A 20,499-nucleotide genomic window follows, 5' to 3' on the forward strand; every position below is an offset into this window, starting at 1 on the left:
ACTACAGGCATGTGCTACCATGCCTGGCTAATTTTTTAAAAATTATTTTTTGGTAGAGATGGGATCTCACTATGCTTGTTGCCCAGGCTGGTCTCAAACTCCTGGCCTCAAGCATTCCTCCCTCCTTGGCCTCACAAAGTGCTGGGATTACAAGAGGGAGCCACTGTGCTCGGCTGGGATGCCATCTTTATAAGCTATTTTGTAACGGTGTAAGGTGCTCCATTGACTGAGAGAGGACAAGCCAGTTTAAATACATGGATTGTGGATTTAGGTTTGTGTTCAGTTGACGGAGATGGTGCAACTGTTCTAGAATGGCAGTTGAGGTGGAGAGTAATGTCTACAAGCTTCTGGAATGCTGAGCACTTCAGCTAAGCCAAGATACAGGGAGGCAGGAGGGCATCAAGTATTGTGGGCTCACATAGGTACCAATGTCACAGGATACTTGGGTTGTTGTTTTTCCAGCCAGAAACCTCTGTGGTCAATGGGGCCAATGGTGCCTTTGCCCGAGTTTTGCTCAGGCCCACTGGGCTTGTTTCGCCCACCTAGCCTGACAGGCTGTGCTCAGTTCGTGCTACCGGCCTGGATCCAATGCCTGCCAAGGGTAAGCCAGCCATGGAGCAGTGAGAGGTGTGTGAGCAAGCAACCATGGAGTCTGGCCACTGCACATAGCCAGGCATGCCAGCTGTGGCAGGGCAGGCAGCTCCAGGTGCCAGCACAGGCACAGCTCCCTGCGAGGCTGTGACTGGACCAGGCGTACCACAAGCAACTTCCACCGCTGGCATTGGGGAATGCGGTGGCACGTGGAAGCTTGGAGACACCGGGAACTACAGAGCCCCAAAGAGGGTATCATAGCCCTGGACTGGGGCGCTCCTAGGTCTGGGCTCCCCAAAGGGCTGCAGCTCTTCTCTCCTTCTCTCTTCTCACCTTTCTTCTCTGTTCTCTCCGTCTCTCTTCTCTCCTTCTTGGTGCCCACAACGTGGCAAGCAAGGGGTGTGTTTCAGTCCTGTTTGTGTTACAGATCTTTTAGTGCCACCATTTGCCCAGCAGGCTCCAAGTTCTTGTCCCGCGTCCACGAAGAATGAGGTATGCAGACAACTGGAGGGTTAGCAAGGCAGAAAGGAGCTTCATTGAGTGGCAGAACAGTGCTCAGTGGGTATGTCCTTTCTGCAGGCAGGTTGTCCTGATAAGTGTCCAGCTCTCAGTGGAGAGAAGACTCACAGTGAGTAGCTGCCTTCCACAGGCAGGTCACCCTGATGTCTCTGAAGCCCTCAGCAGAGAGACCCAGAGGGGGCAGCTCCTGTCTGCAGGCAGGTCATCCCCTTGTCTGCCTGAATCTGGCGGAGTCTGTTCTTTTTTACAGACTTCAGAAGGGAGGAAGTGTGTGCTCATTGGTCCACGGGCAGCCATAGGCAAGCCCAGAAAAAGAATCGTTAGTTCTCACTCCAGTCCACAGGACTGATAGCCCAGCCCCTGGGCTTCAGGTCGTCCCTGGCTTGAAGGTGGGGCTTCACCGGGGACCCATCCCATTTGACCCAGGAGCCTGATTGCCTCCTGCTGCCATCAACCTGCTGTCCATGGCACCCATTGCACCCAGGTTGTTCATGCTGAGGGGTGCCTGCAGGTATGCGTCGAGCTGCCCTCAGCCCCACCCTGGTCTCCCTCCCATGCTCATCGGCACCCAAAGTCTGAAGGGGGCCGAGGCAGCAGGGGACTAGCATGTCATTGCTGCCCTGAGTGCATGCACCCCCAACTGGGTTGCGACAGTGCCTGGGCTCAGCTTCAACTTTGCTCCAAAATCAGAGTGGACACCAGGAGAGGCCAGGCAGGAGGAGCAGGCACTTCTGAGCCTGTGGGGGTAGGATGGCTTTCTAGGTCCCTGGGAACACAGGGATGCCCATGTCCGCAGCCACAGCTGGGTGGCTGCAGCTGTGCCTGGGAAGGCAGGGCTCCCGCCCTACCAACTCAGAAGGGAGTGGGGCTCCTGCCTGTTCCTAGCTCCTACCAGCTCCGTGGAGCATGCAATCCTGGTCACACCTCGCCATTGCAGCCAGCGTCATGGCAATGGCTGCTCCAGATGGACCACTGCTGCCATCGCCAAGACAGGATGAAAAGAGAAAACAAATATAAGAGCCCTGGTTGATGTCTGTGGCTCCTGCACCAGGGTCCCAACTATCCACACTGAAAACCCAGAAAGCTGGCTCTGAGCTTACTGGACTTTGCACAGGGATGGCCACATATTCCTAGCACTTTGTCAGCTACAGCCGCCATATTTGGAGGTCAGGCAAAGTGAACCAGTCTTCCACTCCAAAAGAAAATGCACCCCTATGTGTATCAAGGGCCACCGCCACACAGTGCCTAGGGAAGCATGGAATCAGGACTCTAGACTTGTGTTTCGCAAAGTGTGGTCCCTGAACCAGCAGCATCAGTGGCGTTACCTGGGAACTTGTTAGAGACACTCATTCTTAGTCCCCATCTGAGACCTGCAGAATCAGAAACTCTGGGGGTAGGGTCCAGCAATCGGTGTTTTAAGAAGCTCCCCAAGGAACTCTGGTGCATGTTCAAGTTTGGGAGCACTAGTCTAGACCAGTTCCAGGAGATGCTAATGTTGTTGGCTTCAGGACCACACTTTGAGAACTACTGTTCTAGAAATTTCATAAGCAAATCACTTGGTTTAAATCCAGTTGTTTTATCGCCTCACTCTGTCATCCAGGCTGGAGAGCGGTGGCGCAATCACAGCTCACTGCAGCCTTGAATTCCTGGACTCAAGTGATCCTCCCACCTCAATCTCCCCAGCAGCTAGGACTACAGGTGTGCACCACAACACCTGGCTAATTTTTTAAAATTTTTGTAGAGATGAGACTTGCTTTGTTAGACAGGCTGGTCTCCAGCCTAAATCCAGTTTTTAATTAATAAGTATTACCTAATACCTAAGGGGTGTTTAATTATGATCACCTCTGAGACAGGGGATGGTGGGCAACTTTTAAAACTTTATATATGTCTGTATTGTTCAAAATTGTTATAGAAACATGTATTACTTGTAAATAAAAAATCAAAAAAATTTTGTTAATAAAAATACTTAATTTTAGTATAGTGCTTTATAGCAGTGCTTCTCAAACTTTATTGTACAAACAAACCGCCCAGAAATATTAAAATGCAGATTCTGATTCAGTAGGTTGGCAGTGGGGCCTAAGCTTCTGCATTTTCAACAAGCTCCCTGGTGATATGGAGTCTATTAACCACACTTTGGGCTTACCACAGCAGTCCTCAATCTTTTTGGCACCAGTTTCATGGAAGGCAATTTTTTCACAGACAGGGGATGAAACTGTTCCATCTCAGATCATCGGGCATTAGAGTCTCATAAGGAACGTGCAAACTTAGATTCCTCATGAGGGTAGTTCATAATAAGGTTTGTGCACCCCTCTGAGAATCTAATGCCACTACTGATCTGACAGGATGCGAAGCTCAGGCGGTAATGCCAGTGATGGGGAGTGGCTGTAAATACAGATACAGTTTCACTGGCTTCCCTCCTCCCACCTCCTGCTGTGCCACTCAGTTCCTAACAGGCCACAGACCAGTATTGGTTAGTAACCCAGGGGTTGGGGACCCCTGGTTTACAGAATATAAAGCATATTCATATATATTATTTGTTCTCTGTCACAACTCTGGCAGATAGGGGTTCACTAATTTACTTATTCGACCATTAGGTACTACTATTAATATATACCAGGCACGTGGCATACAGATATGGTCTAATGGAGTGGGAAACCTACCCCCCCAACCAAACAAAAAAACGCACGTTAACCAACAAATAAATAATTATAAATAGTTACCAGAACTGAGCAGGAAGTAAAGAGGGTGCTGAAAAAGAACAACAGGAACCACTCCGAGAAGGCCTCTAAGAGGAGGTGACTTCAGCAGGGATGGGAAAGATGAGCCACTCAGTTTAGGGGCAAGCTCTGCGCAGACACCAGGAAGCTCCTGCAGCTAGAGTGCAGGGAGGGAGGGAAGATCTCCAGATCAGGCCCGGAAGGCTGCGGCAAGGAGCCGATTTCAATTTAAGTCTGGGGTAAGCGCTGAGGATTTAGGCAGAGAAGTGTCTGGTCTAGTATTTGCCTTAGGATCACGATGGCTGTAGTGTGGGAAATGAAACCTCTCCAGGATCGCCTGGGAACTGGTATAGGGAGTCCCGGGCCATGCGGGGGCGCCAAGGAGTCAGGCCTGGTGTCCCTGGAGCCGCGCGGATCCACTTGCAGATGGGTCCCTCTATGAATAACGAGCCTACTAGGGCATGTACTTTTACTGCTGCACTGAGGACGTGAAATGCGCGCGGGCACAACGAGACTTTCTTCTTTTCCGCTCTTTCAGAGGGCCCGGGCTCCCATCTACGCTTTGCTGGTTACGTTGACATCCCGGGCATTTCCCCCTCTCTGCCTCAGTCTCCCGATCTGTCAAAGAGGACGGTGGGCCAGCCACGGGTGACATGCCCGTGCGCCTCTCCAATAGTGCACCTCGGGCAAGCCGGGCGGCGGGCACAGCCTGGACAGTGGCGGCCTCGAGAGGCACACAGGGCTGGCTTTCCACCGGGCAAACTGAGGCAGTGGAGCGAGGAGTGGCATCCTCCAAACTCCTCGCAAACTCCCAGCGCCAGTGTTGGGCCCATGCAGGCTACCCAGGCCGCCCGTCTCCGAGCGGAGGACCCCGCCCAGCGCTGCCAGGGGCGGGGCCGGGCTGAGGACCCGAGACTGGAAGGGAGGTCGGAGCACTCAATTCGGTCCAGGTCTCGCAGGGGGCAGCAGTGGCGGTGGCGAACTCCCGTGCAGTCCCAGTGCTAGAGCGTGGGACGGACTTGCGGGGCACCCCTCGGGGTTCTCCAGCCAGGACTCGGGGCGGGAGGCCCAGCCACGCTGCCGTGTGCAGGCCTGCCCCTGGGCGCCCGCCCGCGCGCCGTCCCCGCCCCTCGGCCGCCCCCTCCGCCCCCGCGCGGGCTCGGGACGTGCAGAGCCGGAGAGCGAGCAGCAGGGACTGCTCCTGGCGCACTCACTTCCGCGTCCCGCCGCCCTCCGGCCCGCGCGCCTCGATCCGCCGCCGCCATCGGACAATGGGCTGCCAGCCCCAGCTGCCGTGAACTTCCTGCCGCTGCTCGGCCGCCCGTGCGTCCCGGACGGCGCTCCCGCCAGGCGCCGGCCGGGATCGCAGCTCCGGGGAAGCAGCGGAGGACCCAGCGCCCGGGACGTACCTGCGCCTCAGCCTCCACGCCTTTGCTCCGGCCCGACTCGCGGCCTCGGCGCCCTCCTGGCCGATTCAGCTTCACCCGGCCCACTCGGCTGCTGCCTTGCTGTGGGTTTCCGCATTTGGTTGCCTAAGGAGGATGTGATTTTACTTTTCTGCTGTTTTCTTTTTCCTTTTATAATTTGGAGAGGAGAAAAGAACTCCGCTGAGCAGGCCCGGGACAGCGAAGTGCCACCAGCTACCCCAACAAGGACGTCTGCAGGAGAAAGGGAATTAGAAGCCAACTTGGTCCAGCTGGCGTTGAGGTCTCAACTTCGGCTGAACTCTTAAGTCCTGGGGTCATGCCCTTCATGCTAGGCAGGTGGAAGTCTTTACCTGTACTGGGTCGGACTTGAGCCCTGACCCTTCGCCAGCATCTCCCCGCCGCCCTCCACACACACACACACACACACACACACACACACACACACACAGCACCTGGGCTAGGCCGGGACACACACACACACACACACACACACACACACACACACACGGCACCTGGGCTAGGCCGGGACACCTGTCTGCAGCATGGATAAGTATGACGACCTGGGCCTGGAGGCCAGTAAATTCATCGAGGACCTGAACATGTATGAGGCCTCCAAGGATGGGCTCTTCCGAGTGGACAAGGGTGCAGGCAACAACCCCGAATTTGAGGAAACTCGCAGGGTGTTCGCCACCAAGATGGCCAAAATCCACCTCCAGCAGCAGCAGCAGCTCCTGCAGGAGGAGACCCTGCCCAGGGGAAGCAGAGGCCCTGTCAATGGAGGGGGCCGCCTGGGCCCACAGACCCGTCGGGAAGTTGGTGTGGGCAGCAAGCTGACTGTGGATGGTGCTGCCAAGCCTCCTCTTGCTGCCTCGACAGGGTCGCCTGGGGCAGTCACCACCTTCGCTGCTGGGCAGCACCCGTACCCACCGCAGGAGCAGAGATCTAGGCCATACCTGCAGGGCACAAGGCATGGCAGCCAGGACTGTGGTTCCAGGGAGAGCCCGGCGACTTCTGAGATGTCTGCTTTGCACCAGCTGGGCCCCTGCGAGGATCCTTCCTGCCTCACTCACGGAGACTATTACGACAACCTCTCCTTGGCAAGCCCAAAGTGGGGTGACAAACCAGGAGTGTCCCCCAGCATCGGCCTGAGTGTAGGGAGTGGGTGGCCTAGCTCCCTGGGGAGTGACCCACCACTGCCGAAACCCTGTGGGGACCATCCCCTAAACCAGCGACAGCTCTCCCTGAGCTCCAGCAGATCTTCTGAGGGTAGCCTCGGTGGTCAGGATAGTGGCATTGGTGGCCGCAGCAGCGAGAAGCCAACAGGCCTTTGGTCCACTGCCTCCTCCCAGCGGGTGAGCCCTGGCCTGCCTTCCCCAAACTTGGAAAATGGAGCACCAGCTCTGGGGCCTGCTCAGCCCAGGACCCCTTCTGTGTCAGCACCCCTGGCCCTGAGCTGCCCCAGGCAAGGAGGTCTTCCAAGATCAAACTCGGGGCTAGGGGGTGAGGTTTCAGGTGTGATGTCCAAACCCAATGTGGCCCCCCAACCTTGGTTCCAGGATGGGCCCAAATCTTACCTTTCCAGTTCTGCCCCGTCATCCTCGCCAGCTGGCCTGGACAGTTCACAGCTGGGTGCGGTCCCTGGGCTGGGGCCGAAGCCTGGCTGCACAGACCTTGGCACTGGTCCCAAACTCAGCCCCACCAGTCTTGTCCATCCAGTGATGTCCACCCTGCCTGAGTTATCTTGTAAAGAGGGTACCCTGGGCTGGTCTTCTGATGGTAGCCTGGGACCTGTGCTCCTGGAGAGCCCAAGTTCCCCTAGGGTGAGGCTGCCCTGCCAGCCCCTGGTCCCAGGTCCTGAACTGAGACCCTCTGCTGCTGAGTTGAAATTAGAAGCCCTCACCCAACGTCTGGAGCGAGAGATGGATGCTCACCCGAAGGCCGATTACTTTGGTGAGTGAGAGGCTGGTGGAGTTGCCTGTGGTGGGGTGATAGGGTTCTTGAGGTTGGGGAACATGCTTCCTACCAGGGATGCTGTAGGCTGTAGCTACCTCTCCTTGAGTGGCCTGTTTTTTTATTTTTCTGTTTTTTGTTTTGGGCTTCCTCTTTCAGCTGCTTTTTCTGATTCAGAAACTTGAAAGCATGGTGGGGCAGAAAGCGGACCTTGCAGCTGGGGTTACCCATGTGTGAAGGGTGTAGCAGGGTAGGATTGCTCGTGACTGCTTTCAGAAAAGAGAAATGCTGTGACTTTGGATTTCAAGGGTTTTGGGTGTGACTTTAGAGCCTCTTGCAGTGACAGGCTCATGCAGGACTTGAATGAGACCAGCTTTCTCAGGAGGAAGGTACCCCTGAGCATTCAGTCTGTAGTTGGTTGGGCAGATATGGTTGTTCTGGCTGTTTGAGGGACCAGTGATTTGAGGCAGGTGCTCTTGACTGCCGTGTGTGTGTGTGTCTGTGTGTAGGTGGGTACTTGTGTGCAGTTGAGGCAGGTCAAACACTACCATGAAAGACTTGTAGAGCAGTGGGTTTTTTTGTGTTTTTGGTTTTTTTTTTGAGATGGAGTCTCGTTCTGTAGCCCAGGCTAGAGTGCAGTGGCGCAATCTTGGCTCACTGCAATCTCCGCCTCCTGGGTTCAAGCAATTCTCCTGCCTCAGCCTCTTGAGTAGCTGGGACTGCAGGCACGTGTCACCATACCTGGCTAATTTTTTGTATTTATTTATTTATTTTAGTAGAGACGGGGTTTCACTGCGCTAGACAGGATGTTCTCAATCTCCTGACCTCGTGATCCGCCCGCCTCGGCCTCCCAAAGTGCTAGGATTACAGGCGTAAGCCACCGCGCCTGGCCAGAGCAGTGGTTAAGTGTAGTCCCTGGATCAGGAGCATCCCTTTGCCTGGAAACTGATTAGAAATGGAAATTCTTGGGCCCCACCCCAGACCTATTGAATCAGAAACTGTGGGATGGGACCCAGCAAGCTGTGACCCTGCTGTGTGGCGAGATTTGAGCCCTGCTGCACCATGAGCCTCCTAACCCACCCCACACCCAGGTAACAGCCAACAGCCAGGTAGCACCACAGCCATGGCTCAAACTAGGATGGAAAATGTGTCTTCCTGGTTTTACTCAAACTTGCAAGTTTTGTTTTATTCTCTGTTTTAAAACCACAAACTCTTGGAGACTGCTAGCTTCAACTTTTTTTCTTTGCACAGGGTTTAGTGGTAGCTGCATCTTTCTGTTGAGTAATGATTAGTTGTCTCATAGGAGAGCTAACTAGAAAGACAGCCTATTCGTAGAGAATCGGAGGGGTTTTTCATTTTTTAACTTTGGATAATTGAGCTCACGTGTTCCCCATAGCCTGCGTTCTGCTGGGGTAGCAGCTCTGCCGAATGGAGGGCAGGGACAGGGAAGGCTCTGGGAGAGGAAGACAGCTGGCTTACTGCTGTCAGCCTACCCTTGTTCTCCGTGAATGAACAAGTGTCCCAAGGTCCTCTGAGGGACCAGGGTCTGAGGCACTGGGCTGCTGGATGTGTGCAACTTATGGTAGCGTTGTGTTTTGCTTCTCATGAGAACCTCGTGGGAGCCAGTTCTCACCCCATACTAAGCAGGCTGAGGTCAGGGTAACTGTTTACGGCTTACTTTTTTTTAACTTTATTTTTATTTCTTTACTTATTTTGAGACAAGGTCTTGCCTTGTTGCCCAGGCTGGAGTGCAGTGCAGCCTAGACCTCCTGGACTCAAGGCATCTTCCTACCTCAGCCTCCTGAGTAGCTAGGACTACTTAGGAGGAAGCGGGGGAGGAAGGGGGCGTGGAGGTGGGGGCATCCTCTCTAGGTTGCCCAGGCTGTTCTCCTGGGCTCAAGTGATCCTCTTGCCTCAGCCTCCCAAAGTGCTGGGATTACAGGTGTGAGCCACTGTGCCCGGCCTACTGGTTTATTTTTTAAAGCACATGGCACCATCTCACCGTGAACTCTTTTCTCCTCAGCGCATTCCCACGTTTGGGAGTAATAGTTAGCTGGAAATACTGTGGGTCTTTTAATTTAAACTTTTATTTAGTTGTAAATTTCAAGCTCATTGGACAACACAAACAGCAGTTTTATTTATCTTGGGATGCAAGTTTATGCCGTGCATCAGAGCATCGGTATTAGCTAATGCTACTCATCCATTCAGCATATATTAAAATTTATTGAGCACCTATCTTGAGGCCATGCTCTGTTCCAGGTCTTGGGGATACATAGTGAACAGGACAGACAGGAACTTCTGCCTGCCTGGAGCAGACAATGTAGTAGAAGGAGGCAGGGAGTGAATGAAGTAAATAAGCAAGTCCTAGGGAGAGAATCAAGGCAGAGAAAGGGAATGGAGCCCTGGGGCTGGGGGTGGCAGAGAGATTTCCAGTTTTAAATTGGGTGATCAGGGAATGTCCCACCAAGAAGATGCATTTGAGCAAAGGCAGGCAGGAGACTGGACCATGTGTTTTCCCAGGGAAATGGTGTTCTTGGCAGGGCAGACAGCAAGCACAGAGGCCCTGCAGGCCTGGTCTGTGCTGGACACTGTACTGAACACTTGGTGCTGACTATTGAATTGACTGGTCACAGCATCCTCGGAAGCTGGTTCTGCCATTATGCCCATTTTACTGATGAGGAAATGGAAGCTCAGGGAGATTAAATTACTGGCGGTGTCACAGGTCATATTGGGTGCTGCTGGGGCTAGAGCTTGACAGTTTAGTTCAGCCTCAGGGCTCACGCGTCTAACCAGCATTGCCAAACTGTCTCCCAAGCAGAGATCTGGAGGCCTATTTTATTTATTTATTTTTATTTTAATTTTTAATTGAGATGAAATTCACATAAGGTAAATTAACCATTTTGAAGTGAACAATTCAGTGTTGTTTAATAATAATAATATATTCACAGTGTTGTACAATGAACACCTCTGTCTAGTTCCAAAATGTTTTCATCAACCCAAAAGGAAACCCCATACCCCTAACCCAATTGCTGCCTGTTTCCCCCCATCTCCCCCAGCTCCTGGCAACAACCGATGTGCGTTCTGTCTCTGTGGCATTACCTATTCTGGAATTTCATTTAAAAATGGAATCATGTATTTTATTCATTTTTTGTATAAACTTTTTCCCAGCCTGTCTGGTCGAGTGTCCTGGGTGTAATGAGCATGTGTGTTTCTGCCAGCCCCAGTGGTGGCATGCTGTTCCACTGCACAGCGTCTCCGCAGTGGCTCTGCATCAGCATGTGTTGAGTTCGCTATACGTGGCTGCTGTGCGATGTGCCCGGGTCACCTAAGGTCACTTAAGCAGCCCTCACTGATGGGCCTTTGGAATGTACCCATCTACAAGGGACAGGCGTAGCTGCAAGATCAGCTCCCAGGAGTGGGACTGTGGGGCTGCGTGGTTTGTGTCCTTTAGGTGTGGCTTGGTTGCTCCCTGCAGCGCTCATGCCAGGGCCGAGCTGCCAACTGTGTAGGAGAGGGTTTGCCCCATGCCTGCTTTGGTGGCAGAGCTTTCATCTGCTCTTCTGCGACCTCCCTTGGGGCAGAGGAGGAATTCTTTCGGTCTGAGCAATGGCAGTCTTTGCTTGGCCCTGTGTGGGGACCTTGAACAGACCGCGTGCTCCTCCAGACTGCTCCTCCCTTGTCAGTAGCCTGAGGAGGCTGGACAGCTGAGGGGCTCACCCCCACAGATACTTTTCCCTCCCCTGCATCTGGTATTACTGGAAAGATTTTGTCTACCCAACATGCTACATTTGTTAAATAATGGTTAGATTCCACTTCCAAATAGAGGAATGATTAATGGTGCAGAGTGCTTGGCAGTGAGAGTCAGAGTGACAGAAGTCCCCATGACAGGCGATGCCTCTCAGGCCAAAAGCAAAGCAAAGTAGATGTTTGGGTTAGCCTGGTCCCCTTCCTAGGTCAAAGGTGCCCCTTTGGGTATTTGACTTTGTGGGAAGAGCTTGTGAATCCCTGTTGCCACCTCTGTAAACCCTTAGAGTCTCAAGATGCCCAGTTTCCAGTTACTGATTAACTTGGCACGGAAACTCTCCTGGCACTTTCCGTGGCTGATCTTTGTGGGTTTAATAAAATAAGATCCTACAGAGGTGTGTCTCTTTCCCTGTTCTGCTGGGCCTACTTCCTCCTCCAGCCACGCCGCCGTGGCCTCTTTGTGTCTCTCTGTCCATGGTGTTGGGTTTTTGGTCTTCTAGGCGTTGCTCCTGGCCTATACCATCTAGTGCAGTGTGGCTTCTGTTTTAGTACCGCTGCTGACACTGCAGAGGTGGGGTGCAGAGGGCACCATGCCTTTGTTAGTTGTGCCCCACCATCTCCTCCATGTGATCCACCTATCTTCCTCACACTGGTCCTCTTCTCCCTTTTTAAGGAAAAAGGACACAAGCTGGATGTGGTGGCTCACACCTGTAATCCCAGCGACTCAAGAGACTGAGGCAGGAGAATTGTTTGAGCCCAGGAGTTTAAGACCAGCCTGTGCAACATAGACCCCATCTCTACAAAAAACAGAAAAATTAGCCAGGCATGGTGGTGCACACCTGTAGTCCCAGCTACTTGGGAGGTTGAGGTGGGAAGATTGCTTGAGCCCAGGAGGGTGAGGCTGCAGTGAGCCATGATCATGCCACTGCACTCCAACCTGGGTGACAGAACAAGACCCTGTCTCAAAACAAAAAAACAAAAAAAAAAACCCACAAATAAACTACCTGTTGTAGGCTGGGTTTCCTGGGAAACTGACTGAGACAGAGTTTACCACACAAGGGCTTATTAAAAGGTGCTTTTGGGGTCCCCACCTGTGTAAAGTGGGGAAGGAATCAGGAATGGCTAGAAGAGAGCTGAGCTGCTGGGGCCTGACCCCACAGGGAGCCTGGGAGCTGGAAAAGTCCTTTAGGGTCATCCTAGTTGGCCTGACATGGCCCAGCTTTCACACTCCCTCGTGGATCAGCTGTTGGCTGTGGGCTGCCCAGGAAGATGGTGACTCTGGGCAAGGCAGCTCTGTGCAGCTGGGGCAGTCTCCCCAGGGGCTGACAGGAGGACCACCTGCCTGCTGCACCCCAGCAGCTGCACCCTCCCCTGTCCTCTCCATCGAAGGGCCTTTGCGCATCACCACAGCCCCCGCTTCTCAGGGTAGGTAGGAGCGGGTGACTTGGGCATTATGGTTCTAATAATAGCTACCATGTGTCAAGTGCCAGTGGTGTGCCGGGCACTGGGGTTCAGTGCTTTTGGACATTATTGGCGTTTAACCTGCACACTTAGTTTTGATGTAGGCACCATTCTTTGTTTACAGTTGAGAAACTGAGGCCAGAGAGGTTAAGTGACTTGCTCAAGACCACGTGGGTACCAGTAGTGGTGCTCCCACACCAGTTGGGATTTTCCTTCTGCCTGACCACTTGCATGGTGGGACCAGGTGGTCTCTCACATGTGAGTGGATGCCTTCTATTGCCCCTCCAGATTCACTCTACACCCAAGTGCTATAGGGAGCATTTGTGGGCTCCTTGCCTTTTCCATGCCTCCTTCTCCCACATTTCAGGCTGTGGACATTTTTTTTTTTTTTTTTTTGAGACAGTCTCACTCTGTCGCCTAGGATGGAGTGCAGTGGCGCGATCTTGGCTCACTGCAAGCTCTGCCTCCTGGGTTCACGCCATTCTCCTGCCTCAGCCTCCCAGGTAGGTGGGATTACAGACGCCCGCCACCACGCCTGGCTAAGTTTTTATATATATGTTTTTTGTAGAGTTGGGGTTTCACCGTGTTAGCCAGGATGGTCTCGATCTCCTGACCTTGTGATCCACCCACCTTGGCCTCCCAAAGTACTGGGATTACAGGCGTGAACCACTGCACCCAGCCTGGACTGTGGACTTTTGTGTCCCCTGGACCTGAAGCCCCTGTGCTCACCCTCCCTGCTGTGGGTGGGCCTGGGTGATCCGTCACTGCTAAAGCTAACCAGGAGAGAGCCACATTCTGCTCACTTGGGGAGAAGGCTCTGACAGACTTCGTTATGACCAAAGGGGTGGGAAAGGCAAGAATAAGCAGGTTCCAGGGTCTCCTGTACCCGGAAAGTGAACGGACAGGCCTGCTCCTCACCAGCAGGGAGAGAGGAAAGGTTGGCGTTGTGTTTAGTCTTTCTGTCCTTGGTGGATGTCCTTTCAGCAGTATCCTAACCCAGAAAACTGCAGTGGCAGACCCACCTTAGCCTGGGAGCCTGAAAACAGGTGTGACTCCTCCTGAGAATGGCCCTGCCCTGACCAGGGCCAGGGAGCCTGTCTCTCCTGATTTTACTTTCCTGGCAATGAATAGGGTTAAATGAGCAGTCCAAGCAAGGAACATGTGGATGTCCTATCTACGTACCTACATGTCCTATTTGCATGACTACAGATGTCCTATCTGCATGTCTACGTGTCCTGTCTATATGACTACAGATGCCCTTCCATCTGACAGTCTCTTGCACACTGAGCTGCTCCTCATCTTCATGACCTTTTTTTTTTTTTTTTTTTTTTTTGAGATGGAGTCTTGCGGTGTAGCCCAGGCTAGAGTGCAGTGGCGCAATCTCAGCTCACTACAAGCTCCGCCTCTCGGGTTTGCGCCATTCTTCTGCCTCAGCCCCCCGAGTAGCTGGGACTACAGGCACCTGCCACCACGCCCGGCTAATTTTTTGTATTTTTAATAGACACGGGTTTTCACCGTGTTAGCAAGGATGGTCTTGATCTCCTGACCTCGTGATTCACCCACCTTGGCCTCCCAAAGTGCTGGGATTACAGGCGTGAGCCACTGTGCCCGGCCTTTTTTTTTTTTTCAATTGGGATGGAGTCTTGCTCTGTCACCCAGGCTGGAGTGCAGTGGTGCGATCTTGGCTCACTGCAGCCACCGCCGCCCCGGGTTCATGCAATTCTACTGCCTCAGCCTCCTGAATAGCTGGGATTACAGGCGCACACCACCATGCTTGGCTAATTTTTGTATTTTCAGTAGAGACGGGGTTTTGCCATGTTGGCCAGGCTGGTCTTGAGCTCTTGACCTCAGGTGATCCGCCTGCCTCTGCCTCCCAAAGTGCTGGGATTACAGGTGTGAGCCACCGCACCTGGCCCTTCATGACTTTTTAATTACTGTTTATCAGACTTTATTAGCAATAGATGCTTGAAATATGGTGCTTAATTCTAGCCTAGATTAAAAAATTGAGCATTTTTTACATAAAAGGAAACAACATGGGCTAGTCTGGTAATAAAGCAGCCCCTCCAGAATTCCAGGACAGAGGTCTGCCTGTGTTTCCCAGAAGCACTGGCTAACCAGCCGCCTCCCATATCAGGCATTTCATTAAACCCAAACCAAGTGCTGAAGGGGAAGAAAGTGACAGAAGGTCAATAGCCATGTGGCTGTGTCTGAGTGACTGGCATGACTAGATGTGATGACCTGGGGACTGACACCAGAATGCCTTTTGGAGATGTGCCATAATTTGAACCAGTTGAATCCAGGTTTCCAGTGACATGGAAGTAAATTTCTGATTCTGCTGGTAACATTTCGCAGTGACATTGAAGACTCCAATCTGTCTGGCCCTGCAGATGCACACCCTGGGATATGGGGATGCCCAGTGCTTTAGACATTGGGCAGCCTGTGTGCATTCTTTTAAAAAACTGAGGCAGAGTCTCACCATGTTGCTTAGGCTGGTTTTGAACTCCCAGCCTCAAGTGATCTCCCACCTCAGCCTCCCAAAGTGCTGGGATTACAGGCATGAGCTCAGGGTGTGGTGTTGGGCAAGTCCCTCTAGCTCTTTTGAGTCAAGATGACCTCTCAGGGTCCTTCCCGGCCCAAAGTCCTGTGACAGTGGCATTGGGTATAATTAGATGCCTGGATTTCAGCTAACCAAGTAACAGGGACTGGGCAGCATTATTGTTGGCAGTGGCAGAGAGCCTGGAAAGGCAGAGGCCAAGCGGCCTGGCATCCCAGCCCCTTCCCAGACCTTCACAGAATTAAAAAACAATCTTTATTTTTAGTTATGGTTACATTTGCAATTGTAAGTGGTAATCATTTTTACCTTAGGTATTCTGGAAAATACATACAATTAAAGAAGAAACATGAATCACTCATGTCCCTGCCATCCTTAGAATAATCAGCATTAAGGTTGTCTGCAGAAAGTATCCAGTACAAAGGTAGTGGCTGAGCCCGTTAGTGATACAGAATGTATCAGGCACTGCGATTCTTGGATCTCTGGCCAAATGTAGAATCATTTACTGAGCTAGAGGCCAATTTGCTTGGAAGAGTGCATCCGATTAAAGTGAGATTAGAAAGGACTAAAGGTGTCCTTTAGGAAACAACCACACGTGGCAAGCCACTGGTACCATGATGATCACCAACCCTGCAGGCCTTTTGAGGCGCTCATTCCAATTAAACTTGTCATCCTTAGGGCAGGGGGCAGCCGGGAGTTCTGCTTTGTGGCACTCACTGTCCTTGTTTGTGCTGGCATGACCCAGTCCTCTCCGTGGGATCCTGTGGTACCCTGGGCATTGCTGGATCATTTGTCATAGGTTAGTGGCCTCAGGCCCAGCAGTGTCTGGGCCAGTCTCCCTTCTTTGTCCCAGTGCCCCACATGCTGTGGGCTCTGTGGATGCCTGTTGAAGGAGTGGAGGGACTTCCATTAGGCTGTGAAGGTGGAATAAGGGATTTTTAGCTGGGGTTATGGCTCTGAGACAGTTTTACTAAAATTTGTCTAGCAGTTTCTCTCTGCCAGACACTTTTCTAAGCACTTCTTATGCTTTTCTCACCTGTATTAAGTTGTTCAATCCTCCCAACAACCCTACTTTATTATCCCCATTTCACAGACGGGGAAACTGAGCTACACAGAGGTTTAGTGGCCTGCCTAGTACTTTTATGAAGTAGCTTTGCTGAGTCTGGCTGCTGAGTTGGAGATTTTGACCACTGTGCTGTGCTGCCTCTTAGCTCTTATAAGTTTCTCCTTTCTAACAAAGAAGAAACTTCAGGGGCTGCTGTGGCTATGGGTAGTTCAAGGCTGAGGTCTTTTTGTACTCTGGTGGAGCCAGGGCCATTCCAGGAGCAACAAAGAAGGCAGAGTGTGGAGGCGTGCCTGCCGACTGGAGGAGTTGGGTGCCACTCTTGCAACGAGAGGCTGTCTCCAGCTTCCTCTTCTGGCTAGGAGCCTGTGCCTGCACAAGTGCCTCCCTGCAGGGCAGTGGACAGAGCCCCAGAGGCTCAGAGGCACATGGGCTGCCTTTCGTTCCTCTGAAGGGGTGTGGGTTAGGGCAAGTGGACCATGCCCTCAGGGGTGCTTGTGTGACATCCCCAAGTGCTGCAGGCATAGGTAGGGGTGTGCCAACCCATACTTCCCTTGGGTGTGAGCAAGATGCCTTGTCTGGGGGTCAGGAGCAACCCCAGGCTGTGTGCAGAGGTGCTAGAACCAAATTTTATTTTATTTTGTTTTGTTTTTGAGGCTGAGTCTCGCTCTGTTGCCCAGGCTGGAGTGCAGTGGCAATATCTCAGCTCACTGCAACCTCTGCTTCCCAGGTTCAAGCAATTCTCATGCTTCAGCTTCCCAAGTACCTGGGATTACAGGCACACTCCACTTTGGCCAGCTAATTTCTGTATTTTTAGTGGAGACGGGGTTTTTCCATGTTGACCAGGCTGGTCTCGAACTCCTGACCTCAAGGGATCCATCCACCTCGGCCTCCCAAAGTGCTGGGATTACAGGTGTGAGCCACCATGCCTGGCCCATAACCAAATTTTGGTTGACACTGTCCTTAGAGTCCATCTGGCAATCTGAACAGAAACCTTGTCCTAAAACGAAACAGGTCACCAAAATTTCCAAGGCGTGGCAACAGCAGGGTAGCACTTGCCAGCGAATATTTATATCCACTCCAGTTTTTGTTTTCCACTTTTCCCCTTACAGGGAAACCAACTGGACACAAGGTCTCAGGGTCACCCTGGAAGGCAGGAGACTTTCTGCTTGAATGTTTCAGAGGGAGTTCTTAGGATCCACAGCCAGGTTATTTTTAAGTTTTGAGAGCCATGAGTTTCAACTTGGCCAAGTTCCTTCCACATCTTTCTTGTTGTGTGACTGTCGCTGTGTCCCTGGGGAGCGAGGATGGGTTACTCCCGGTTACTGAAAGCTGGTGGGGAGCATCTCAGGGGTCTTTACCTCCCTCCCCACAAACATGTTTCGTAGTATACAAAAAGTTCTGGAAGCCTGCCATGATGCTGTCTGTCATTCCAGGGAGGGAATTTGTATTTAGCATGAGTCCGCCCTGCAGCTAGTTCTGGAAGGATAGTGACTGAGGTACTTAGAGGACCCAGTGGAAAGGCACCCCTTTTAGCAGGCAGGCCCCAAGTCAGGGGGTGAGCACATATTCCAGCAGGCCCAGGCTGGCCAGTATGTGACGGTCATTTCAGGTGGTAAAGCAGGAGCAGATTTGCTTTTTGTTGCCTGAAACCCCTTCTGACAATAACAGCGGCTTCCCTGTTCTCCTGCCTCTCCCCGTCAGCTGGGTTGGTGGATTTCCTTTCAGCAGGGTAGAACCAAGTTGTGGCTGCGTTTGCTCGCGTGATGGTCAGGGCTGGCCCTGAGGTTTTGCATCTGCCAAAATGTCGCCTGTTCCCTCCCTTCCCCCTACCTCAGTTTGCATTCCTTCCTGATGATGCAGTGAGGTAGTAAATTTAGACAGAAATGGAATTGGGGGCAGCTCAGCTGCTGGCCATGGCTAGGTTCCAGGGCATTTGCTGACAGTTATCTTTACATTAAATGTGGGCAGCAAGGATTGCATTGCAGGCCTGATTGTGCTGCTTTCTGGCTGTAAGCTTGACTTTTCTGCTTCACTTTTCTGCGCTCAGTTTCTTCATCTTATGGAAACTAGAGGTCCTGTGCTGCTTATAATTCTGTTTCCTTTCCCTTGCGTTCAGCCTCAGAGCCAGTTTAGGTTCAGGCCTCTTGGTTGGGAGAAGACTCTTGGCTTTGCAGGTGACGGTGGTTTAGGGAGAACTTGCTTCGGACACCATGTGTGTATGGGCAGGGGCATCCCAGGCATGTACATTGTTTGAACTTGGAAGCTTTCCCTCATTTGCTTGCAGAGAAGCCCGTTGACGGAGTGTAGAAGGCTGAGATGGGGTGGGTGTGAAAAATGTGCACAATGACAAAGTTTGTTTAAAAGCAAGTGAGGCCCTGTCTCTAAGAAGTAAGCAGAATGAGGCTGGGCGCGTGGCTCACACCTGTAATCCCAACACTTTTGGAGGCTAAGGCGGGCGGATCACTTGAGGTCAAGAGTTTGAGACCAGCCTGGCCAACATGGTAAAACCCTGTACTAAAAATACAAAAATTAGCTGGGTGTGGTGGCACGCCTATGGTCCCAGCTACTCGAGGGGCTGAGGCAGGAGAATCGCTTGAACCTGGGAGGTCGCAGTGAGCCAAGATCGTGTCATTGCACTCTAGCCTGGGCAACAGAGTGAGACTCGGTCTCAAAAAAAAAAAAAAAAAAAAAAAAAAAGAAGAAGTAAGGAGAATGAAGAAATAAAACCAAAACCAAACACTGAATTAGCGATAAGATTCAAAATAGAAAGCACAAGACCTGGTCTGTAGAAGTTTTGAGATATTTGCTGAATGAATGAATCGTGGTGTATATTTATAATATTACCCAATCAGAATAAAAAAGGGAAATATTTTGGTGGCGGTGCTGCTGTTTGCTCGGCAGTAGTGGCTGAGAAACAGTGGATGCTACAGACGTATTTTCTCCATAACTTGTTCCTGGTGGTGGCTGTGCCAGTTTTCACCGACCTTGATTACCTGTTAGAGTTTTGAAGGGAGATCTTGTCTGGCGAGGACTTGGGTGACATGGCTTGTGGGAGGAGGGCCAAGCATGGAGTGGAAGTTGAATGTTAGAAGTGCCGGACCTCCAGTTTCAGTTAACTTGGAGAAGTCCTGTCTCTTGCAGTAAACTTGAGACTTGACTACATTTTGAGGTTAAGGGAATTTCAGTCGGTTAGCATATAACCTGGGGGAGCCTCTTGATGTTTTCTTCTCTCTCTCTTTTTTTTTTGTTTTAATTCATAGGTGTGATCATAGTACACTACAGCCTCAAGCTCTTGGGCTCAAGCAGTCCTCTTGCCTCAGCCTCCCAGGTAGCTGGGGTACAGGCGTGTGCCACCACGCCTGGCTCTGAATGGTTCCTTGGTTTCCTTGGTGGGTGGAGCTCCAGTTCCTGAAGCTGGAGTTGTGGGCATGAACCCCAAGTGGGTCACTGGCTTTCCTGTGGGGTTCCACAGCCCTCACTTGCCCCTGCCCCAGACCTATCTTTACATTACCACATCCAGAAAAAATAGTTCTAAGCCAGGATAACTCATTCATTCAACAGCTATTATTGAGTACCTACTATGTACAAGAGACTGAATTAGGACTAGTGGGGCTTCCTTTTGTCACGAACAGGTGTTGCTTAGTTCCTCCTGCTGTATCTGAGCTCCATGGGAGTGGGGTTTTTGTCTGTTTTGTTCACCGTTGTATCCCCAGGGCCCAAGCCACTGCCTGGCACACAGCAGGTACCCAATGGAAACTTATTGAATGAGGCCGGGTGCGGTGGCTCATGTCTGTAATCCCAGCACTTTGGGAGGTTGAGGTGGGCGGATCACAAGGTCAGGAGATTGAGACCAACCTAACCAACATGGCGAAACCCCATCTCTACTAAAACTACAAAAATTAGCCAGGCGTGGTGGTGCATGCCTGTAATCCCAGCTACTCGGGAGGCTGAGGCAGGAGAATCGCTTGAACCCGGGAGGCAGAGCTTGCAGTGAGCCAAGATTGTGCCACTGTACTCCAGCCTGGGTAACAGAGCAAGACTCTGTCTCAAGAAAGAAAGAAAAAAAAGACTTCTCAATGAATATGTGAACACTCTGGCCAGATGTGGGGATCAAATATTCCCTGACTTCCTCCTGAGTATCAGTGCCTTTAGCTGGGACACACAGCCTGGCATCAGTCCATGTCCTACACTGACGTGCTAGGGAGGCAGGGGCACTGGGCTGCTGTCCACATCCCTCAACCTGATCAGAGTTACTCAGATAAGTGCTCTCTCATGGGTCGGAGATGCCTTTGGTAGGTGGTGACTAGAGGGCCAGAAAGGGTTGGGATACCATGGTTTGTCTGGGTAGAAACTTATAGAGTTCCAGGGGCCAGCTCGCCAAAGGTCTGCGCAGGTTTGCCAGGGAGCAGGGAGAGATGCTGGCAGGCATGCATGGTGCCTTTGATTTGAGGAGCTGTTGGTGGGAATGAAAAA

At 51.9% G+C, this 20,499-nt stretch overlaps 1 protein-coding gene across 2 annotated transcripts in view; it reads left to right on the top strand.

The window, feature by feature from the left end:
* The window catches only part of LOC105480335 (LIM domain containing 1), a 128,927-nt gene that overhangs the window by 35,129 nt on the left and 73,299 nt on the right, over window positions 1-20,499 (top strand). The window contains exon 1 of one of the 2 annotated variants that reach the window (XM_011739007.2): window positions 5,728-7,204. The exons of the other annotated variant lie outside the window; for it this stretch is intronic. Coding sequence (XP_011737309.2) covers window positions 5,797-7,204 — 1,408 coding nt within the window. The 5' untranslated portion in view covers window positions 5,728-5,796. Of the gene's footprint in view, window positions 1-5,727; window positions 7,205-20,499 lie in introns of those variants that run through there. 2 annotated transcript variants of the gene reach the window in all.

This window comes from Macaca nemestrina, chromosome 2 (genome assembly GCF_043159975.1).
Source record: "Macaca nemestrina isolate mMacNem1 chromosome 2, mMacNem.hap1, whole genome shotgun sequence".
Classification (NCBI taxonomy): Eukaryota; Metazoa; Chordata; class Mammalia; order Primates; family Cercopithecidae; genus Macaca; species Macaca nemestrina.